Source organism: Moschus berezovskii, chromosome 3 (genome assembly GCF_049115385.1).
Source record: "Moschus berezovskii isolate FMDL1 chromosome 3, NW_MosBer_1.0, whole genome shotgun sequence".
NCBI lineage: Eukaryota > Metazoa > Chordata > Mammalia > Artiodactyla > Moschidae > Moschus > Moschus berezovskii.
The window spans coordinates 78,402,748-78,428,279 of record NC_142462.1 but is presented as its reverse complement, the minus strand read 5'-3'; the positions used below and the strand labels follow the sequence as shown (position 1 = coordinate 78,428,279).

Below are 25,532 nucleotides of genomic sequence, written 5' to 3'. Positions count from 1 at the left end.
CCAGTCAACATTTACAATACCATAAAGTAAAAACTGATATGCAGACTGATGATTTGTAGATACTGTTAGGCAAAGAAAGAGCAAATCACACTCAGCAGCAGGTGGCCTTGGTACTCAGTGTATGCACCAACCAATACACGACTCTGTAACTGTTCTAGATCAGACCTTCATCACCTTACCCTGGATTACTGTGTCGTCAACTCTGCTTCTCTATTCTTCCTAGAAATTGCTTTTGTCAGCTTACCTGCCTGCTCAAGAATGTATACTAACCACTGCCCCGTCCAATGCATTAACTACAAACCCCTCAGCTTGCTTTCTTCCCACCCTGTGGGATGAAAGGGTGTGGGTGTGGATGTAGCCATATCCTCCTCTCATCGCTCTGGTCCTGAAGCCCAGCCTTCCAAGCTGTACTCAGCCCCACCTCTGTATGTGTTGCTCCCTTCCCAGGCGATGGCTCTCCTCCCTCATCCAAAACCTATCTAGTGACTAAAGCCTGACTCAGGTTATCCAGATTTCATCAATTTTTCTTTGAATTATCTAATCCATACTTATATCCCCCATTTCAAGCTGAGTATTGATTCCTCAGTGGAGTTTATGTACTATAGCTTTGTCCCTTCAACTAAAAAGTATAAACTCACTGAAATTATGGCAATGATTTACACTTAATCTGTGTGCCCCACACTCCAGGATGTGTAAATGATGTTCAATAAATATTTACTATTTTTAATATTAAATTTAGTATTTTAATATTTAATACTTGCATGATGAAACATGCTTTCTCTTCATTTTGGATGACACACCAGTTGACTGTCCTACGTTTTCTTAAGATGTGTCATTTCCAATAGGAGTATTGTTTCTTTGTGTACACGGGACATACTTGAAGAATTTTAGTGATGACTAAACAAATATTTGTTCTGAAGTAGGTTTAGTTTCACAGTATTAAGTCTGTTCTTTCTCCTTATGTCTGGCTGTTGCCTATCACATTTTCCAATGTGCTGTATAGGATATCTTGATTAAAGAGCCTAAATTTCACTTGCAGAAAGAAAGATACCTATTCCCCTGCAGAACTGAGACCACATAATTCTAGTTCTTCGAAGAAATACTTCAGTTGAATTTACTGTAAGTACTTAAGAGGTTAAGACAGAAGCCTGAAAGGCAGAAACAGTGTGGCACATCTGAGGGAAAGTCTGCTGTTTTTTCTGTTTCTTTTTCTTGTGATTATTTTTTCAGAAGATCCAGGGTCTCCAGCTTGTTACTAACCAGGTATGTGACCTTAGGCAATCTCCAAGTTCTTTAAGGGAAGATTTTTTTCACATATATATCACTTTTGAGACTCCACAATAATTCAGTTAGATACTTAACATAAATTAATGTCTATTTATTATACACTTGGACCCTCACAGAACTTTTTTTTTTTTGGTCGATAAGTCATGTCTGACTCTTTTGCAACCCCGTGAACTGTAGCTGCCCAGGCTCCTCTGTCCATGGGATTTCCCAGGCAACAATACTGAAATGGGTTGCTGTTTCCTTCTCCAAGGAATCTTACCCACCTAGGGATCGAACTCGCATCTCCTACACTGGCAGGCAGATTCTTTATCACTGAGTCACCTGAGAAGCCCTTCACGGAATTACCTCTATGGAATCTCTCGTTATATTATATTTACTATAAATCTTTTTGGTTGAGGGTAATATCTGATATTGTCATTCTTATTACATAAAGTTGTTGTGGTCAGATAATCAGTGAAGATTCTAGAAATTCATCTGATTTTTTTAAGTAGCCAGTGCTGGGAAAAGCCAAGCTTCCTCCTTTACGATTAACATTAGCTCCTTGTCTCTCCCCTTTCCAGTCTGACTGACAAGAAGCTCAGGGAGTTTAAGTGCAGAAACTCCACTGTCTTTTAAGATCTCCACAGAGGCAGTCTTTTTTCCATTCGTCTTTTATTTTCCTCCAATTACGTGGAGCCTCAAGATCTATAAAGTTAGCACTAAGGTTCCCCTAACTCTACGATTTTATGATTCTTTCAAGAAGTTCAGGATTATTTCCTATTTTTAAGTATATTTTCATAAACATATATTAAACATCTATCTGTCATGATGTTAGATATTAGGATTCAAAAATACTTAAGACACAGTATCAACCTCAAGGAATTGAGAGAGGGAAATGAATAATCCCAGTCATGGCCCACTTACTTAGGTGGAGCAAAATGGAAAGAGAAAAGACTTCAGAGTCAGATCTGTACTGATTCCAGGAGAAGGTACTCCCTAGCTGGTATCCTCGGGTGATCTACATAATAAGCTTACTGAACATTAGTATTCTCATCTGAAAAATTATAATACTTTACCTTTCACAGGGTTATCATAGGAATCAGAGAAGTGAAAACATATTGAATGCCTAGAACAGGGTACTGGAGGTATGCAACGAGTATTTTTTTATCCCCTCCCTCTGCCTTCCCACTAACTGGTACAGCAAAATACCAGGACAACAAAAACAGCATTTTGGAGCACACTCTAAGCAACCTAGGTTTCCCTGGTGGCTCAGACAGTAAAGAATCCACCTGCAATGCAGGAGACCTGGGTTCTATCCCTGGTTTGGGAAGATCCCCTTGGAGGAAGGCATGGCAACCCACTGCAGTATTCTTGCCTGGAGAATCCTCATGGACAAAGGAGCCTGGTGGGCTATAGTCCATGGGGTTGCAAAGAGTTGGACACGACTGAGCACAGCACACATAATGCAACCTGATTACTATGGGCTGTTCCAAAGGGAATCTGACCTTTAAAGGGGTAAGGCGGAAGACGTCTCAAAGAGTTAAGAGTGTGCCATATAGACATTGAGTGGGCTCTTGATTTTTTTGTGTGCGGAGAGCAGCAGTGTATAACAAATCATGGATTTTCCCATTTAAGCTTTTTTTTAATTAACAACACGGTACTTTGCTTTACTGTTGTTCTGTTTTGTTGCTGAATAGCCTTTGCTTATTCCATACAGCATTAAACCACGACAGCCCCTCTACTGTCATCTCTGGGTACCCTGCCTCTCTGACATGGCCCTCTGGTTTCTCCTGTACCCCTCAAACCACTACTGGGGCCTGATGGCCTGCCTCCTGTAGGCACCTTCCCCTTTCATCTGTCAACATTTTCCTGGAATGAAGGATAAGAGAACATCAGGAAGTACTGGAGCATGATTTTTGCACCTGGGTAACAAGAGGAGTCCCATGAGTGGAATGAGAACATCTGACGAAGTGTGTTTCCATACACTACTGATCACCACGAGGGAGAATTGGGCCTGCCCATGAGACAGCACGGTACCCCAGTTCACAAGACGCCCAGACAGACAGCACAGAAATGAAATGCCATCAGATCCACCAACCAGCAACAAGTACAAATACTTCTCCTCTTTCCCCAAAGACTGTAAGATATGATAACATTTGGGGGGCTAGCTCAGTATCACCACATACATCTTATATTGAGATGTCCTAGTTACTCTTCGACAGATAACGTTTGGGGAACTAGCTCAATATCACCACGTATATCCTATATTGAGATGTCCTAGTTACTCTTCTGCAGGAGTTTGCTATTTGTGGCACACCGGGTCAGACAGTCACAAAGGAAAAAACTAAGAATGCCAAAAAGTAACTCTGCATTTCCCTCTGCCAGTAGAGCTCAGCAAGACTTTCATCTTATTTATTTTTCTGGTACGTCTAAAGCCAAAGTAGCCCTAGTAACAGAATCTTTACATTTTCACAATGCAAAGCAAATGATCAGTGACAGTTACAATTCACCAATCACTGGAAAAAGTCATAGATACAAAGGGAGGCAATGCTTGAAACTCTAAACAATGCACACTAAAAAACGCCCTTTTACTGTATATTAGTGAACACTGACAACCTTCATCTCCTGTTTTTGACTTAATAAAAAATGTCTCAAAAAGCCCAAGTCACATGTGTTGTAAACAAGATGAAATATTCCAGGATTCTTAACTCTCTTTATTTTTCTGTTAATAGCAGACAAAGCAGCATGCCTCTTTTCTGCTGAAGCATAGCTCTTCTGTCATTAAGTCTCCAAAAATAATTTATTGCCTTAAAAGTAAGAATAGGAATGTGGTTAGCAATTTACTGGTGAGTACAGATTGAAAGATAAACAAATAGCGATGTAAATCCAGAACAGCAAGTAGAATAACATAACCCAAGAGGTATGCAGGGCTATGGAATATGCCTACAGCTATATAACCTGGATCCTGCTATCAAAATTATAAAACATTATATACAAATACAGTTTTAGGATAAAACTATTAATTATGATATTATGTCTATTTAAGGTGATAACAAAATTGAAATGCAAACCAGTAGAAGGATTAGCACAATTTTAAACAAACTGATTCATAAAAATAATAAAAATATTTTCAACCTCTACTATTATTTTCCCCATCTAATAAATCTGAAACTAGGCTCTTCGTTTCAGAATAACTTCACTAACAAGGCAGTTGTCACTGTTGTTCAGTCGCTAAGTCGTGTCCTGCTCTTTGCAACCCCATGGACTGTAGCACACCAATCTCCTTGTCCTCCACTATCTCCCAGAGTTTGCTCAAGTTCACGTCCATTGAGTTGGGCATGCTACCTAACCATCTCATAAAAATTACATATTTCACTTTCATTCATCCCTATAAATATCTTTCACTTTAGGGATGAGGGAAAAAGATTTCAAAATCTCCACTGAACTACTGAAGTATATAAAATGTTTTAACACATTAAAAAAACAGCAGTGATGTTATATGAAAAGAATTATAAGCAATAAGTTATAGTCTTGTGTTTTTAGGCAAGCAGTATTTGAATTTATTATTAGTGAGGTTCAAAGGTTAAAACTAAGAAAATGCCAGACACTTTGAAGGAGGACTGGCTCAGCCAGGGGTCATGTGACAGCTGCTGATTGGAAAATGTTAAAAAGGGAAGGGGGAAGGGCAGAGTATCTGCCTTCTCTTCTTTCTTTATTATAACATTTGATTTTCACCAGAAGAAAAAATGAAAGAAAGCTAAGATTTGTATAACTCTCAAAAGAGGCTTGAAATAAATAAATCACCCACAGCAGACACCCCATCGAGGCTTCCTTGCAGTAACAGGAAAAAAAATACCCAAAAGGCTAAATTTTAAAATCAAACTACATTAGAGAATTTTAATAAAACAAGCCTGATTGTCAAACTAGCTAAACTGTTTTGTCATTATATTTACAAAATTAAAGTACTCTTTATTATAGTACATGCCATTTTATTTCTTGATTTGTCTAAATATTTATATTGAAAAGAATGAATCTTTTCTTAAACTATCTTGTGTGCCTTTTTTAAAAGACTGTTTTCAGAACTGACAATCTTCCAGAAGGTAAGTCAAATCAATGATAATTATATACTGCAAACTATAGATGAGTTAATTATAGAAAGCAACTTGTATTTCTTTGAAATCTTTTAAATGATATTTTTTATTAGACAAGTCATGAAACTAATTTTTTTAAGTAAGTACACATTTTTTATGTCTCTATAAATATTGTTAGACTCCTTAAAATGCATTCTTCCTTAAGTATACAATTTTTACATTTAATTCAGAATGATGAAAAGAATCTTCATGATTAATGATTATACTTTATTGACGTGAGATAGGAAAGTAATAACCCATAGCTAGATTTAAAGTTGGATTTATGAGATCATTTTGCTTGTGCACATTAGCTGCAATTATCTGCACCACTCATTCTGAGCCACTAGATGGTGTAAAAAATAAATTTAAATGGTAAAATTTTATTTCATCACCACGAAATCTAAATATAACTCTAAGAAAGATTAAACAATTTTCTAGATATATAATAATGCTAGTTATCTGTATTATCTAATGTACTTTAAAAAAACTATTAATACATAGCATCAGCTCCACCTTGATCTAGAAACAAGTCCTTTTGAGCAATTTTTTCTCTCTACTAAGGACCTTGAGATCTGAATTTATAATGATACTCAGCACTCAAACTGCTGTCATCATTCACATATTAAATAAATTTATGATATTAAATTATGGTCTACATTTGCCAAAATTTTGATAAAAACTGGAAGACAAAGCAAATATAAAATTAGAGAATCACCAGAGGTTCCTATCTGAACTCACCCAAAGCCAAATGAGGAAGTAAAAGTCTTCACAAATATATCCTGAACCTCAAAGCAACCTGACAACAAATAGCTAAGATGCTCATTAATAGCCCTGAATGTGTTCAAATTCCATTGAGAGAAAACTAAGTGTCCTTTCTTTCACCCTCACTAAGACCAACCTGGTTGATTCTACTAAGTCCACAGCTGGGTAAATATGGGTATTTACTCATCCAGCCAATGGTGACAATGTGCTAGCTAACAAAGTCTTGTCTCTTCTTTCAAAAAACAAAATGAGTTCTAGAAAAAATGCCCACCTCCAGAAGGCATCTCAGGAAATGCTGACAGTGGAACTTTAAGCCGTGTGAAAGGTTGATAAAGGAAATATTTTTGGTCAGGCCAAATAACAGCATTTAGAAATTTTAGATGGGAGAATATTCTCCCTATGCATGAGTTTGAGCAAACTCCAGGAGATGGTGAAGGACAGGGAAGCCTGGAGTGCTGCAGTCCATGGGGTCACAAAGAGTTGGACACAACTGAGTGACTGAACAACAATTTTCTTATGAGCTGGACTTTAACCACCAAACTTAGCTTTACCACGTGCATGGGTGTGTGTGCTAAGTCGCTTCAGTCACGTCCAGCTCTGTGCAACCCTGTGGACTGTAGCCCACCAGGCTCCTCCGTCCACAGGATTCTCCAGGCAAGAATACTGGAGTTGGTTGCTGTGTCCTCCTCCAGGGGAATCTTCCCAACTTAGGGATGGAAACTGCGTCTCTTATGTCTCCTGCATTGGCAGGCAGGCTCATCACCACTAGCACTACCTAAAATTACCATCTCCACAGAACAGGGTTGGGAGAAAAGGAATGACTTCCCCCAGAATCCTACATATATGATACACACCCATAACTGTACTTTCAATTTCACATTCACAGAAAATGATTTTTTGAGGCAACGGCAGAAATAAGCCTACGGGAGCGCCGCTTGCTTCACAGCCTGTTCCAGAGGCTGGTACTCTGAGGCTTTCAGCAATAAAGACAACTTGGTTCATAAAGAAAGCGTCAAGAATAAACCCACACGGGCTTTGTAAGTTTCATATTTTACCACACAAATATAATGGCTGCATGCCATTTATCCCTATAGTCTGAAATTCCAAGTGGAAGCTAATCAACCTTTTAATTTTATATGCAATTTTACACACAATTGAATTTTATGCAGCTAAATTGGTGAAAGAAACTGTGAGCTAAGGAAATTTGAGGAATGATTCCAAGAAAGTTTCTTGTCAAGAACTGAAACTAATCCGTTTGCTTTCTATATTAAGTAACTGACTCAAAAAGCTGTGATTTAAACACAGGACTATTGAATGCTCTGTAGTAGGCTTAATCCAACAGTTGTGACTGAAAGCATCCTTCTAAAAAAACAAAAAACTTATGCTAGTGAGCAGAGGACTGAGAAATAAGGAACAGGTCTTACTTGAGCACCTGAGCTAAATACAGCTGACTGTATTTACTTACTATTTTCATCCAGTAATCTATAAGTGTTTAATATCTCATTTCTTTTGGATTCCTGGTGCTTAGAATGGGTCCTTGAATATTTTAGGTACTTTATGATGGTCACAAATTAAATACAAGTAAGGAAAGAAGGGGAGTGAGGGAGAAGAAAGGAGAAAAGGTAGGAAGATTGATACAAGCACTAGATAAAAAACAAGAGCAGAAAGCCCTGGTCTGGGAGTCAAGATGCCTGGTTAAAGGACTGGCTCTGGTACTTTCTTGACGCAAGTTCACTTATCTGTGAAACCAAGGATAGTCGGACGAGCCCAAAGGTCTCTCACTCAAATGTTCTATGATTCTCTGTGTATGATTTTACACACCAGTTAACTAGTGTTTAAATTCAATAAGTGATCTTATTTCCAAATTCTCTTCTGTATCTAATAAGTCACACTACCTTGCAGAAAGGTTAAAAATATTTCTCTAACAGGGACTGATGTTGAAGCTGAAACTCCAATACTTTGGCCACCTGAAGCGAAGAGCTGACTCACTGGAAAAGACCCTGAGGCTGGGAAAGATTGAGGGCAGGAGGAGAAGGGGACGACAGATGATGAGATGGTTGGATGGCATCACCGACTCAATGGACATGAGTCTGGGTAAACTCCAGGAGTTGGTGATGGACAGGGAGGCATGGCGTGCTGTGGTTCATGGGGTTGCAGAATTGGACACGACTGAGCAACTGAACTGAACTAAATCAACAAAGAACACTAAACTTCTAAATTTAAAATTTATGTAATATTTCTCTATCTATATTTAAATAGTTTCTATATATTGTTTGTTTCTAAAGTGGCCTCATGAAGCAGAATGAGGGAGATATTTTTAATCCCCATATTATAGCTGCTGCTTCTGCTGCTGCTAAGTCGCTTCAGTTGTGTCTGACTCTGTGCGACCCCATAGACGGCAGCCCACCAGGCTCCTCCATCCCTGGGATTCTCCAGAAAGAATACTGGAGTGGGTTGCTATTTCCTTCTCCACCATTTTATAGCAGGCAAAGTTAAAATATGAAAACTAAAGGAACCCACACATGTCTTTGGAAGTGTAATCAATTAAGAACCTCGACTTTTAGATAGATCTAAGGACAGAAAGATTTTGAATAATCCAGTATCTTAAGAGGCAGAAACAATGATTTTTTTTAATACATGAGGATGAGTTCATAGCAATACACTTTGCTATTATGTTTACAAATACAATTATGCTAAACTTAAAAAAATTACCTACACCTGTCTGAATAGAAGAGTATTGCTTTTAAATTGTCGGAACACCCGATGTATTTACATAAAGATGAAAAACTTGTTCTATAAACACAGTGTTTCCAGTAGTGAATGGCAGGCAAAATCAGAATAAGCACACAGAAGAATAAAAAGGAAAAGGAAAGAAAAACATAATAAATAACCTAATACCTTACAATGTTAACTTTCACATAAGTATATTGTTTCTGGAGAAGGCAGTATGTGGATGGGAGCCAAAGGCTGAAGTGATGGGTAAACACACTGTTAAGTTGAATCCTGTTATCTGATTGTGTTTAAAATTTGATTATATTTCACTTGACAAAATAATTAATTATGGTGAACTCCCAATTGTTAACAGGGATCTAGAAGAATTCCAGTTGGCATTTTCCCCAGTGTCCTCGATCCAAATGGATAAAAATCCAGCTTTGTAGTCACCCTTTACAGTTGTCATACTGGTGTATCTGCTTACCTTGCTAAGAATGTAAATCACATCACCACGTTTAAATGACAATTCATCAGAAAGAGCTCCTGTGCAGTCCCACAAACCCTGGTAAAAATTAGCATAATCGGTGCTTTTATCTCCTGGGAAGAAGAAAGAGAAAACAAGAGTTAGTTTTCCTGTAATGGGCCCTCATTTTTTTTTTTATTATAAACCATTTTTATTTATAAAAATAAAAATTACAGAAAAATGTTTCATCTACATACATTAAGTATTCAACCACGAAAAGATCACAAAATAAACAGATGCATAAATAAAATATTCTGCCCTCAAGTGAGTTTATTAGAGTAATAACTAGGTAATCAGAAATAGGAAAAAAAGATAGAAAAGAAATAATACATATTTTAGTCTCCATAATTTAATTAATATACAACTTTTGTATAATTTTTGACATTTATCAAGTGTATTGCATTTTAATGTAAGATATTGCTTATTGCTATATGGAAACTTTGTATATGTATAGCCAAGTCTATCACTATCTTAAAATACATCAATTTTTGAAATGATATGTTCTCTCAGTATTATTAAAATGCCAAGTCATATATTTTCTGTGTATTTTATTGCTTTGGGTTTTATTTTTATTCTGAAAGCTTTTAATATAAAGAAGAGTTCGACTTGTTATTTGTTTAATCATGAATTTTATAATGATTTGAAACTTTTTTCTTAGTTTAAAATACTTTTCAGAGGAAAATATAATTCAGTTCATAAAGATCAATTTACATGTAGTTGATGCAATTTATGAGATATTCTCTATTAAATAATATAAGGTATAACAATATTATTTTAGTTGCTTTCGTTTCCCAGGAAAAGAGGAAGCCTCATAATCACAAAGCTATGTATCAAATGGCAACCAAAAATTTGCTGCTGCTGCTGCTAAGGCACTTCAGTACTATCTGACTCTGTGCAACCCCATAGATGGCAGCCCACCAGGCTCCTCTGTCCCTGGGATTCTCTAGGTAAGAACACTGGAGTGGGCTGCCGTTTCCTTCTCCAAGGCATAAAAGTGAAAAGTGAAAGTGAAGTCGCTCAGTCGTGTCCAACTCTTAGCGACCCCATGAACTGTAGCTATCAGGCTCCTTTGTCCATGGGATTTTCCAGGCAAGAGTACTGGAGTGGGTTGCCATTTACTTCTCCATGGGCCCTCATTTTTAAATGAACCAACAGTAACTAAAGGACCAAAACGGTCTTAAAAAATCTGTCCTCATTCAAAGAACACTTCATTACATCCACACAAGCATCCTACTTCTTGCTCTTATCTAAGGGCCTTTTTCAAAAAGATCTATTTTGAATGCCTTTTTTTTCCTCTCTTCCTCTCTTGTTCTTACATAAAACTCGCAACTGCAGTAAGTTTCTTCAAACCAGCACCTAAGTTACTTCCCACTTATTTTCTATAACAAACCTAAGCCCACTTGCAACATGTTTTGAAGGTAAGTCAGCCTCCCTGCATAATGAGCAATATGCATGAGATATGATAAAAGGCTGTGAAATAAGCACTGGACAGAATTTGTACTGAAACTGCAGAAATAAGCACTGGGCATAAGAATAATAATAATAAAGGAGATTAGATACAAATATAAACAAACAAGATAACACAAAATAAAATTTTTTCAGCTTTTTAAAATCAAACCTATTTAAAGGAAGAGAATAAACTGAAAGTAATCTAACAGATAATTCCGGTTCTTATCTTTGAGGACTTTTGTACCCAAAGCCTGTCAAAGTTATTTCCAAAATATTTTAGCAACTTTGAAATTGCCAGTGCTGAAGGTGCGTTTTTCAAGATTTCTGTCAGCCCTAGTTTAGGACATTACTCTGAATAAACATGCAACATGCACTGGAGTTACCAGCTCATCCTTCTCACAGCATAAGCACAATGGATGTGATGTGCTCAAACTGCCATACAGACCATTAACTGATTGATTATTTAGCGCTCTCCATGCTGTAATACCACAGTAAACTGGGTAATAAATGCTTTGTCACTTATACAATGTGGGTTGCCTGAAACAGCGCAGAGTTAAATACACTGGCTGCTTTTGTTACACTGAGAACTGTTTCCTGTTTTTAATTTCATGATAATTGAGTTTTGATGAGTTAATGCAAAAAGAATGCAAGTAATATCAATAAGATGTCCGTGTATTCACTAACCAGGCAGAACATACATGTGCTGACAATTTCCATCACTGGAATGTCATCTTTGAATTCTGAGGGGATAACTGTGGAGATGCATGGTGGATCGGGGTTGTCATCTTAGCTTTGTTATATGACTCTCAAACAGCAGGCTCCTTGGCAATTCCAACACAGTCGGTCATATTAGCGTGTCATGAAGGCATTCATCTTATTACACATAGTTTGTGATTTACACAAAGTCTTAGGTTTATTAGACATTTAAAAAATTCTTCTTAGTATCTGAAACACTTTTTTTAAGCCCAAAAGAAAATCTGAATAATACGGAGTCTATTTAGGAAGTAAGACACTACTTTTCCATTATATTTATATTATAAATAAGGACCAGAATACACAACCAGAAAAAATCCTATTATTAAATTTTTTCCCTTGTTTTCTAAGGATTAAAAAAAGGGAAAAAGGAAAGGTGGGAGAGAAGGAAGGAGGGAGACAGAGACACAGTCACCTTATTGACTTCGCTCTTGCATGTGGGCACTCATCACTGAAGCCAGCAGGGGCGTACACATGCCTGGGAATCCAACCAAGAACTAACAATGCTCTGTGGCCACCCTTATTACATTTTCCCCGTCAAAGCATGTATTAAGGAAATTCTATGAGTGGACACTAGAGGGCACTCTGGCTGGACAGATCACTCCAAACATTGTCAAATTTTTTTTTAGAAAAAATTACTTAATAATAAAGTGACTGATTTCCTTTAAAAACCACTTATTTAGACAAATAGGGATTTAGAAGTTGAAACATTCTAGTCAGATTAAATCAACTGCTAACTGGGTCAAATGTTGTGCCCCGTGCAGTCCGTCAGTGTCAGTTTAAAAGTCAAGGAATTAGAGCAAAGAGAGGATGACATCATTTCACAGGCGAGGCCCTCCCCGACAGCCACTGGCCAGGAGGTAAAAGGATCTAAATAGCTGGTTACCCCTGTGGAGGCTCCTGTGTGTTCCCCATGCTGCTCAGCCTTAGGCTCGATCCCAAAAGGTTAAAGAAAGAAAACGGGCTAAAGCAAGAGAAGTTTTGGCTTAGCTGGAGCATCCCAGTGGGTTCTTCAGCTGTTCAGCCTGCTGCCTGCTCTTTCCTTTTTCAGATTCTTTCAGAACAGTTTTTCATCCAGTAGATTTTCAAAAGGTGGGGTGGTGGGGAGAAGGAGAAAAAAAAAAGTATATGGTGATTTCTAACATAATCCTTATCACTTTGGGGTCTTTCTTCCCCTCGATGCACTTGGTAAAACCCCCATTAACACTAATGGGAGTTACAGGAGCACAGGAGGGGAAGAGAGACCCCCACCGTGAGCAAGATGCATTGCTCCCGAGATGTGCATCATGGGCATTTCATTAAATCTCACTGCTGTAAAGAGGCAACAGAGCCAGCGATCTGGCAATCCTGGGAACAAGAGGGATTTTCTACTCTGCTTTCTGCAATCTTGATGATGATGTTATCCAAAGACCAACCTCACTTCTGTGTCCCATATGTGAGCTCTGTTAAAGACTAATAAGTTGTTTATGTCACATGGCTACACGTACACACAGTTGACTATTCTTTCTATTTCAGCATGCAATATTAGTTATGATGTAGAAGAATCACAACTGGGGAGAAAACCTGGCAGTGTATGTTAATTAGCCTTAGTCTCTTTAGGAAAGCAATGTCAAAATTCTTAGTATGAATTCTAGACATGAAAATTAAGAACCATCTTGTTCCTTAGAGAGCAGCAAGATCCTCTGGTTTACTTTTCTAATTTTTTTTTTCTGTACTAGATTTTTATTCATTTCCTCTTCAGTGCATTTTTTCCTTTTTATAATTTATTTATTTTTAATTGGAGGATAATTGCTTTACAACATTGTATTGGTTTCTCCCTACTATTACAAATTTTAAGTGTGGCTAAACATACACAAAAAACTGCACATCGACATCCTTGGAAGCACTGTGGGTTCACAAAGGTTAACACCACTTATACACTGAAAAAATAACCCATGTGAGATGTGTTTTTTACAAACAACAACAAAAAATGGAATGGAGTACAATGTCATAAACCACCAATAAGCTTACTCTCTGAATACAACTTAAATCTGTTTAGTTGTTTTTACTGCATACATTAATTTTTATATTCTAAATTAGTTTTCTTATCCTATCCACATCATGATCAACATCTTCAAAATTACCAGAAATAATCATCTCCTTATGTTTCTTGTCCTGAGAGACATATCTGGTTAAAAGAAGAAGGTAAAGAAAGAAAATAACATTCTAAACTAGCCAGTGTGTGAAAGATTTAAACAATGTACTTGCACCTGTAGGTTAAACTAGCAAAAACAGAACACTGGGTAATAAAAACAGAACTGTTACGAAAGTATAAGCTAAATATTGGAGATATTTAGTTTTGCAAAAATGAAAAGATTTTTAAAACATGATGACAACAGATGAAACAATGATAGAAAATGAAGAATATCTTCTTGAGTAGTGTTAAAGGTTTAAAAACTATTTTAGAAAAATAAGCATATTATACAAAGTTCAAAAAAATCACATGGAATCTTTTTTTCATATATATAAAAATATATGCAAGCTCTATAAACTTAAGCATGAATGAACTTGTAAGAAATATAAGATTAATTCTGTTTTTGCTTACATATTTTACATTAGTTTGAATTTTTTTTTAACTAAAATCAGTCAATGTGAAAAATATATAACATTCTTGAGTAAGGTTAGAAGTTCACATCATGTGATGCTCAGCAAGATAGTAATACCCTTGTCAACTCACTGCCCTGCACAGCAAACAAACTTCTAGTGTTACATCTTTGACAGCCTGGGGAGAGCAAAGGTCACTGCTATGCAAAAGCATTAAAACTGTTGCTTGAAAAGAATTTCGTGTCACTAAAGATAAGAATTATTGCAGTGCTTTATAGCTATTGCATGAAAAGCTAGATCTCCTTACTGCATTCCTTTGAGGAAAAACTGATTTGTTTTTCCTTCCCTCAAAGGCAAAAATTTGGGAGAGAATTACTTTAAAAGGATTTTTGAAAAATACAACTGCTTTAAACCAAAACACTTATATTTATGGGAAGAATATCTGTATGTGTCCAGTTTCCACATCTGCAGTGAAATTTAAATAAAGAAAATGATATGCTTTTAGCAGAAGCTTCGTGATAACAAAACATATGTACTTCCACTGCCACTGAATGTCATCCTTAAGGTTTTGCTCAGACATGGTGTTTATAGCTGCATTTTGCAGGAACAGAGGACTCACATCTAATGACTTCGTCCTCACTTCCTTTCTGAAAAAAGCACACCCAAACCTCATGCACCAACCTGTTCCTGCTTTCCTGTCCAGGTCCGGAAGTCAGGCCTCTGTTTCCTTTCCACATGTCACAGTAGGAAGGACTCTGGAAAGCTACTTCCTGAACACACACTTCTTGTCCACCCTGCCCCTGACAGCTTGAAAGAGTGATGTATGGCCATATCAGCAAGGGGAGGCGACCCCCATCTATAGCTCTTTGCAGGACATGGGATGATATGGCAGACCTTGCCCCAGCTGACATGTGGCTATGAAGAGGTGTAAAGTCCTGATAAGAAGGCAGTCCTTCTCTTCTTTCCGTGTAAAATAATTGCTGATTTATCAAAACTAACCTCATGCCTGCACTACAGATACGGTTTATCTCCTGCTACTTGGAAATAACAACCAGCAAGAAAAGTTGCTTGTATCATGTGATTCTGTACAGAGCATATACAGCTATTTTTCCAGTTTCAGTCATAATTAGCACTTGGGGCCATGTGCCAAGTGGAAATGGGTAAGTGGAATATCCTTCCTAGCCTTCTAGGCCACCAGTGTCCTTTTCCCATTTTTAAGCTGCTGTCACTGGACTCTGGCATTTCTTACCCAATTCATTTGCTTTCTGTGTTAATCATATGCAATGAAGATATGCATGGCCAACATTTAAACAGGCTGCAGATCAATTAGCGGTCTTAAGTTTATCTGATTTTTATCAAAGAAGACAGAGCTGTGGGTCGATTGTCAGAGCCTGTGTCAAGTTGACCTTTTCAGAGATGTCTACATTGCTAGTCCCCTGGGCAACTTGTTGTCCCCTGTTAGTCTCTGAATGGCAGAAGTCTGTTCTGCTCAAGCACAAAGTATACACAGATGTCTATATTACATTCTTATAGGTTTGACAGCAACTGCATGTTGTATCTATAAACTGTCCTTTAGCAGTGACACTTCCTCAATGATGATAAGCTAATTTATGCAACTAAATCTCCTTTGTGCAGAAATGAAAGCTAATTGAGTCATTACAAAGTAATTCAGGAAGGAATACCTTGTATAAATTGGCTTACTTTATAAATCCTTCTCAAGTGGTTTTCATGCATCCTAAATGGGTCTAAGCAGCTTATCAGCCATAAGAGATCCAGACCCAAGGACCCAACCACAGGGAGCTGAGGACACATCTGTAGAGTAGGGAGAAAGTGATGAAAAGGAAAGTGAACAAGACCAAAATAAGCTTTTCCCACCAACTCCTTACCTGTGGTGTGGTGAACACTGTCCTGACTCATCTTCCTTTGTCCCTCCACTTTCACCAGAGCTCCGTCCTCCTCCTCTTCTGTAAATAAACAACAAATGGAACACTGAAGTCCTGTACGAACAACACAGTACTCACCCCATCTTAAGAGCAAAACTAAAGTTTATAACACATAAATATTTCTTTTCAAAGAATGAAACCACTCAACATCCACATTCCTTTTTCAATAATCTAAAGCTGAACAAATGAACCTATAGCTATATCCAATTAGCAACCTGACCAGTTGATTTGATAAAATTTAAGGTATGTACGTACTAACGTTTCACATATTTTTGTTTTAAATGCTCACAGAAATTCATCTGGAACAATCTTAAATCCAGAAAAGCCCTAAAACTCCAGTAAAATGATACCCAGCATTATATGGATTGACCACATTATACTGTGGCACGGATACCACACACAATAAAATCACTGTCCCTAAAACATCAACAGAGAAAATGTGTGATATAAAATAGTTAACCTATAAGTCATTTATTGAGTATCAGATACTTCATACTTCAGAGACTTACAGAGAGATACTAGAACGATCCTCACCCTTCAAGGTAATTCCCCCCAAATTATACTCAGGACCTACTATGTGTCATACACTATAACAGATGTCAAGATTTTATAGATAAACCATTTTAAATCCTTATTTTACAGAGAAATAAATTGAGGCTCAAAAAGGTAAAGAAACTTTCAATGTTTGTTATTCAAATTTTGATCTGTGATTCCAAAGTCCATATTCTTTATCCTGATATGTTCATATATATCCTTATATTATTTCTACACTCCCCCACCACACTCCTTCTTCAAGTTATAGGAGGAAGAAAATGACGTAAGATTAAATGAGAAGAGTTTTAAACAAAGTCAATAGACTATTTAATTCTTTAACTCACAAAGGAATATTTATTACATGACCACTTCCTTCACTGAAAGATTTATATGAAATTTAGAAATATTTAAGGCAGGACATAGGAACAAAATGGCATGTCAAGGAAAAAACTGGGTTCAAAAATTATCACAATTTCAAGAAAAATCAAAACTTTAACGAAAACTATGCAAAAAATACAAATACAGTCACTATCACTACTAAATAATTCAGCTAATAAATCTTCATTGAGCATTAAATACTTGTAAGAGAGAGGGTCTACCAGACAGAGGGAGAGGCATGAACAAAAGAACAAGGCACAGGCATATTCATTTTGGATAAAGAATGTGGTTCTTGTAGAGGAAGAGCAGGATAGGAGATAATGGTAGTTATTTGGGAAAATTGTTGAAAAGTCGTGAACATTCAGCTACAGACTTCAGACGTTTCTGTGTTTGGTGAGGAATAAGAGCCCCCCGCCATTCCCAACCCCAAATTTCTGAAGTGAGAAAGGGTAGGACTGAAATTGCTCGAGCAATGTCCATCTGATCTCATTGTCCCAGACAACCTAGAGAAGGGACACGGAGAGAGACCAGTCCCAGTCTGGCTAAAGGGGAAGTTAGTCGTGAACTGGAGGGGCAGAGAATATGGAGCGGAGATGATTACAAGAGGGGAGGGAACTAGAATAGACAAACTCTGCCTGACTGGATGTGGAGGGCTAAGGGAAAAGAACAAGCAACCAAGGATGACTCATGTTTTGAGTTTAGTTAACTGAGTATAGCCAAGATAAACTGTTGTGCTGGGTGGTGGGGAGGGGGGAAACCACAAGGAGTTGTGTTTCTGACACTAGAGGTTTAACATAGGGGCGGGGCAGCCCAGGGGAGACTGGAAAGTTTGGTAAAGAGTTCAAGAATGCATATGTGAATTGAGACATCCCATGCAAATTTTAAAGTGGTGGTAAATAAAAACCAGCATTTAAATCAAGCTTGAGAGTTACTACTATACAATTATAACTGTTTAAAATTTTTGTAACTCAATTCCAACTAAAGAATGAAAGGTCCAATACGGGACAGCTGGAAATCACTGGCACCTTATATGTATTAACTTAAACCTAATATTGTCAATTTAATATAGTTCAGTCAAATAGTAATGAGTACACAGAAGACCTAATTAAAACTCTAATATTAAATCCTGTATCTTTTCAACAATTGCCTCACTTATGCTAAACCTCAAGGACTAGCTAACATAAATGGATTAATAGGGTGTTTTAATATAAAATTTAAAGGTTTTAGGGACATTTACAGTCATTTAGTCCAAACATCTCATTTTATAAATCATTCATGTTTTTAAGGTGAAGGAGAAGGCTTTCTGTACTTTTCACACGTTCTCTTTCCCCAGTACTCTCTCTCTTCCAATTTGGTCACAAATTCAATAGTAAGAAGTAAATTGAAAAACAGGTAAGGGCACTTATCCTGAAGTCACAGCTATAACCACATCAATATAGAAAGCACTATTCCTGGCTCTTAAGAAGACACTATGCGATTTAGACTCACCACCCAAAGTTAGGGTCAAGATATTATAAAAACTAATTACAATAAATAAGCGGGAAAAACTCTGCTCTTGGCGAAGTTGTCAATGAATTTAGAATTTACTAAGAACGGTTCTTATTTTATTAAAATGTGTCTATAATGTGTACAATGTATTCTTAAATTATCAAAATGATATTCAAAATATTTACTTAACTATCAATATTTTCTGTGAAGTATCCAAATTGAAATCCATGTGAGATGTTTAATAAGAAGTATTTTAGAGGATAGGATGTGCATTAAAAACATTTCCTTTCTCCTTTTCAAACGTAGTACTGATATCTTCAGGGCAGAGCCTTCTGTGTTTCATATGTCAATTTTTCTTAACAACAGTCAAGCAACTCATTTTATCTTGGGCTAACAGTACAGTTTCCATGTAAAAGACAACAAAATCAAATTTGGGGTCTGTGTGTTCTTTTCTAACCTTACAAAAAAACAACTCAGACTGAATCTTGAATAGAATCTGGTACAAGGGAGATGTTCATTAAATATCAAGTAAAAAAATGGGTTCCAAAATCACAAAAATAAATCTTACTACTACAATCATTTACTAACAGAGCAAAACTCTCCACATAATCCAAAAAATATATACGGACAAGTGACCAAATTCTAGGTTATAATCAACTTTACAATATATTAGATATATACATGTTTTATTCAGGTTTATTATTAAACATATTTTATTTGGGGCTTGAGGCACAATGTCATTATACAATACTAATTAATATCTCAAATAGTCAATGTTTGTGGGTTAATATATTTCATTCAACATTTTAATAACAGTAAACAAAAACAGCTCAGCTATGCACTAAAATCCATCAAACCAAACAGATGGTTATAAGGTTTTCATTAAGTGGTTTCCATAGCAATCATATTGCAAATCTGGAAGCTTCTTGCAAATAAGCAGCTTGTATTTACATGCCTCTCAGCTGCAGCACAAAACTCTTCAGCAAGTGAAGTTATTATTCCAACCACACATTGTTAGAAGAATCATTGGGAGATTTTTTTATCAGACAGGATGAAAATAATAATAAAGTAAACTAATTGCAGAAGATAACTCAAGCATAGTTATACATTTACTAAACTAACCAATGAGTCTTAAAAATATTCTGATATTGCTTCTAAACCTTTTGGCTAAGATTAAGTATAAAAATGTTCTGATAGTCACTGAAAGGTTTTAACATTAAACCCCATCAAAAAGATGAGACCTCCATGAACAACCAGACCCTAGTGAATCTAAAAGCTTTAACTCTACTCTCATTTTTTTCCCCCAATAGATATTTAATCTTTTTTCTGAGTTGAGCAAAAAGAGAAGGAATAGCAGAAAACTGAGTCTTCCCAAATCTTTTTTTTAGGATGACTACCATTTGCGGAAATGCTTACTGTGGGAAAAGTCAAGACCCTTTTTTTTCCCTGCTAGATTAATCAATTTAATTTACAAATTGATCCATTTCCATAACAGATGGATTATTACCCTAATAAGGATCAAAGATATGTCTAGCTATGCAGTTTTTACAAAATGGGCTATTTCTGGCTTGCTAATGTTCTCTTTTAAGGTTAAATAACCAAAAAAGAAAAGTGATAAGCCAATGACATGTTTATCTGACATTGCTTGAAAAAGGCTAAAGACAATTTGTCAGCACCAAAACAGGGTGTGTGATGTTCACCGCAGGGCTAAAGATTGATACTATCACATCTTCCAGGAAGAAGAGGGTAAGTCGACTTATCTTCTGAATTAGTTGCTCAGTCCTGTCTGACTTTGCTATCCCATGGGCTGTAGCCCACAAGCTCCTCTGTCCATGGGAGTTCCCAGGAGAGAATACTGGAGTGGGTTGTCATTCCCTTCTCCAGGGAATGTTCCCGACACAGGGATCGAACCCGGGTCTCCTGCACTGCAGGCAGATTCTTTACTGTCTGAGCCACCAGCGAACACTATATATATTTATATCCATTAGGTAACTAAATTTTCCTAACAATTCTATGAGGCAATAACAGGAACTTTCATCCTCTTTATGTATGCAAAAGCGACATGTACAGAGCTTAATTAACTTGTCCAGGTTCACACAACCAGTTAGAACAAGAGCTGGGATTTAAACTTCCACATCTGTCACTGAAGTCCCAGCTCTAAGCCATGGCACCATTGCCTTGATTTTCATTAAAATGTCTAGTTTACAGATATTTTTTTTTGCTAAAATTTCATTTGAACATTGGCTGCCTGTAGACTTGGAAAACATTTTCACATAAGTGGCTAGGTTCTCTCCTACCATAACACTGTATTTAAGGTACATCTTAGGTTCTCTCAGTGATGATTTAGAAACCGAATTTCAAGTTGGGATGTCCCAAACATGAATCTTTTCCATTCTTTTCCCCACTTCTTTCTAACCTTTAACATTCTATACACTCAACTGCTCCTAAAGCCAGGCACAGTATTTGATACTTAAAGGTTGAGGGCGGGAGGAGAAGGGGACGACAGAGAATGAGATGGCTGGATGGCATCACCAACTCTATGGACATGAGTTTGAGTGAACTCCGGGAGTTGGTGATGGACAGGGAGGCCTGGCGTGCTGTGATTCATGGGGTCGCAGAGAGTCGGACACGACTGAGCGACTGAACTAAACTGAACTGAAAGGTCTCTAAGGCAACTCACATATTTAGAATGCTGGAGTGGGTAGCCTTTTCCTTCTCCAGGAGATCTTTCCAACCCAGGGATCAAACCCAGGCCTCCTGCATTGCAGGAGGATTCTTTACCAGCTGAGCCACAAGGGAAGCCCCTTGTGCCTATTTAACTTATATGCAGAGTACATCATGAAAAATGCTGGGCTGGATGAAGCACAAGCTAGAATCAAGATTTCCGGGAGAAATATCAATAACTTCAGATACGCAGATGACACTACCCTTATGGCAGAAAGAAAAGAAGAACTAAAGAGCCTCTTGTTGAAAGTGAAGAGGTAAGTGAAAAAGTTGGCTTAAAACTCAACATTCAGAAAACTAAGACCACGGCATCCAGTCCCATCACTTCATGGCAAATAGATGGGGGAACAATGGAAACAGTAACAGACTTTATTATTTTGGGCTCCAAAATCACTGCAGATGGTAATTGCAGCCATGAAATTAAAAGCCACCTGCTCCTTGGAAGAAAAGTTATGACAAACCTAGACAGCATATTAAAAAGCAGAGACATTACTTTGCCAACAAAGGTCCATCTAGGCAAAGCTTTGGTTTTTCCAGTAGTCATGTATGGATGTAAGAGTTGGACTAAAAAGAGAGCTGAGTGTCAAAGAATTGATGCTTTTGAACTGTGGTGTTGGAGAAGACTCCTGAGAGTCCCTCGCATTGCAAGATCAAAAAAGTCAATCTTAAAGGAAATCAATCCTGAATATTCATTGGAAGGACTGATCCTGAAGCTGAAACTCCAATACTTTGGCCACCTGATGCGAAGAATTGACTCATTTGAAAAGACTCTGATGCTGGGAAAGATTGAAGGTGGGAGGAGAAGGGGACGACAGAGGATGAGATAGTTGGATGGTATCACTGATTTGATGGACATGAGTTTGAGCAAGCTCTGACAGTTGGTGATGGACAGGGAAGCCTGGCATGCTGCTGTCCATGGGGTCACAGAGTTGGACACGACTGAGCAACTGAACTGAACTGAACTAAAGGCAACTCAGAAATGAAAATGGATTTATTTCTGAGGGCAGTCAGCTTTTCTTTTTCAATTTTTTTCAGTAAGAAAAATGTGGTTAAATGTAGATGGTAAAGATAAGCCTTTCTACATAGACGATCTGAAAGAGATTCACCTTCATTTCAGAGCAACAGACTACCCTTCACATTTCATCAAGGGCTCAGGTTCCAGGGAGTTGCAAGCAAGAGGCCCCAGAGTAGGAGGAGATGGATTAGATGGGATGGGGAACAGGAGTCTAGTCCTAGCAGTAAGATGAAAATGCAGGAAGGATTTATACAAATGGCCCCTTATCCCCTTTTCTCTCTCAAGACTTGAGCCAAGTTCTGAAGTTGGTGAAAGGGCCAGAGAAGTAGAAGAGGAAACTCAAAGGGCTATCAGTGAGGGAATTAAAAATTATGACAATGCAGAAAAGTGAGTTCCTTAAGGGCCTATAGATCCTGGACTACTGAGAGCTTAAAATATGGCACTTCTAAAGGATTCTTCTGTCTATTTAACAGCCTGACACCCAGTTTATAGCAATAAAAGATATACTTTGATAAAGATATAAGCAAGTGCCTTTTAGTAGTATCAGTCAGTTAAATGAACTTAGATAAAGATGCTTGAAATGGCATAGAATCATGTTTACTACCCTGGATATTAAGCAAACTAGGTCTGATGCTTAAATGTCTAGTTATTTATGCAACCTTGACACTGTTTCTTAATTCTCAATGTAAAGTAGAAAGAATAATGTCTATCCTATAGTACCCTGACAAGATTTGTGGAGGACAACACGATAATCAAATTTCTCAGGGGGAAAAAAATGCACAATTAGCATGCAGTATCAAGTTCATTACCTGAGGAGCTAAGTGTTTTGCATCCACTTATTAATTTAGCAATATGATTAATTATGCCTATGGTTAATATGGTTAATATCATATATGGTTAATATGATATAAAAGATAATAAAATAAGCAATGGTTGTCTAATCATATAATTTTCAACTCTGACATTCTATTCTCATGGTTTAATAAGAAAAAGTTATCAAAAGTTATTAATATCAAAGGTTATTCAAAAGCAAAAAGAAATGCCATTAGAGTACAGGGAATTTCTTTACTATAATATTGAATTCACAATTAATACACAAGCCTGAAAATGCAAAAATAATGATTTTTTTCACAGACATTAAACTTGTTAACATCATGGTTGGGATGTTGGGGGGAAAACCTCAAATTCAGGCAAGGATCTCTTTTGACAGAATTGGAGGAACTCAGAAAGGAAAGGTACCTTAGCTACCATCTAGTTCAGTTTCCTTCTTTCATTAAAGGGGAACTCGTGAACTCCCAGGTGTTCAAGCAGGTTTTAGAAAAGGCAGAGGCACCAGAGATCAAATTGCCAACATCCGCTGGATCATGGAGAAAGCAAGAGAGTTCCAGAAAAACATCTATTTCTGCTTCATTGACTGTGTGAATCACAATAAACTGTGGAACATTCTGAAAGAGATGGGAATACCAGACCACCTGACCTGCCTCTTGAGAAACCTGTATGCAGGTCAGGAAGCAACAGTCAGAACTGTACATGGAACAACAGACTGGTTCCAAATAGGAAAAGGAGTACGTCAAGGCTGTATATTGTCACCTTGCTTATTTAACTTATATGCAGAGTACATCATGAGGAACGCTGGGCTGGAAGAAGCACAAGCTGGAATCAAGATTGCTGGGAGAAATATCAATAACCTCAGATATGCAGATGACACTACCCTTATGGCAGAAAGTGAAGAGGAACTAAGAAGCCTCTTGATGAAAGTGAAAGAGGAGAGTGAAAAGGTTGGCTTGAAGCTCAACATTCAGAATACAAAGATCATGGCATCTGGTCCCATCACTTCATGGGAAATAGATGGGGAAACAGTGGAAACAGTGTCAGACTTTATTTTTTTGGGCTCCAAAATCACTGCAGATGCTGATTGCAGCCAGGAAATTAAAAGACGCCTACTCCTTGGAAGGAAAGTTATGACCAACCTTGATAGTATATTAAAAAGCAGAGACGTTACTTTGCCAACAAAGTTGGCAGTAGTCAAGGTTTTTCCCGTGGTCATGGTATGGATGTGAGAGTTGGACTGTGAAGAAAGCTGATCGCCGAAGAATCGATGCTTTTGAACTGTGGTGTTGGAGAAGACTCTTGAGAGTCCCTTATACTGCAAGGAGATCCAACCAGTCCATTCTAAAGGAGATCAATCCTGGGTGTTCATTGGAAGGACTGATGCTAAAGCTGAAACTCCAATACTTTGGCCACCTCATGCGACGAGTTAACTCACTGGAAAAGACTCTGATGCTGGGAAAGGTTGGGGGCGGGAGGAGAAGGGGACGACAGAGAATGAGATGGCTGGATGGCATCACCGACTCTGTGGACATGAGCTTGAGTGAACTCCGGGAGTTGGTGATGGACAGGGAGGCCTGGCGTGCTGTGATTCATGGGGTCGCGGAGAGTCGGACATGACTGAGCGACTGAACTGAACTGAAGAGGGTGTTGAATGAGTGGACCAAGGTCACAGCACTTCCTCCCTGCTCTTCCCTTCCTGCACTGCCTTCTATGCAGCATGCAATGCAGACATTTCTGCTGGTCTAGACACACTTCTCTACTCAGGAGCAGAAGCAGTCTTACAGAGACTTGATCATCTACAGGCAACCACAGCAGGCAAAGAAGGCAAGTAGGTTAAAAATTAAGCTTTACTAGGCCAGATTCCATCAGTCAGAAATGACTATGAGTCAGAAAATGATTGCGCTCCTAAAGCGTACCAGACATGGGAAAATTACGAAGGGTGACTCTGCCTTTTACTATAGTCAGAGGTATTCTTCTATTTCACAAAGTTCAAATCCTTAGCTTTTTAATTAAAGTGTATAATAAATTCTGCAACATTAAAATTCTTTTAACCCCCAAAAGGTCCAAATTAAATTATTTCTCAGTTGTAGTAACCTCTACCTGGCTATAGATTTCTGGTACAAATAAAGTTTGCGACATGTAAGTTCTTCTCTTACTTTAGATTAGATTTTTTTCTTATTATTCTTGCTACTAAAGCACTATCTGTTCATGGCTAGAAGCCGGAAAGTAGACATAACAAAAAGGAAAAAAAATTTTAAGTCGCCCAAGACCTATTCTCCATAAACACTATTAGCATCTCCTTTTAGACAACCTTTATTCAGTTTCTGCTTTTTCTTTTTTTTAATATAAATTTATTTATTTTAATTGGAGGCTAATAACTTTACAACATTGTAGTGGTTCTGCCATACACTGACATGGATCCGCCACGGGTGCACATGTGT

At 37.6% G+C, this 25,532-nt stretch overlaps 1 protein-coding gene across 1 annotated transcript in view; it reads right to left on the bottom strand.

Moving 5' to 3' along the window:
• SKAP2 (src kinase associated phosphoprotein 2) overlaps window positions 1-25,532 on the bottom strand; it is a 175,115-nt gene that overhangs the window by 7,786 nt on the left and 141,797 nt on the right. Inside the window, exons 10-11 of the mRNA XM_055420987.2 lie at window positions 16,065-16,142; window positions 9,355-9,467 (exon numbers count right to left, since the gene is read on the bottom strand). Coding sequence (XP_055276962.1) covers window positions 9,355-9,467; window positions 16,065-16,142 — 191 coding nt within the window. The remainder of the gene's footprint in view (window positions 1-9,354; window positions 9,468-16,064; window positions 16,143-25,532) is intronic.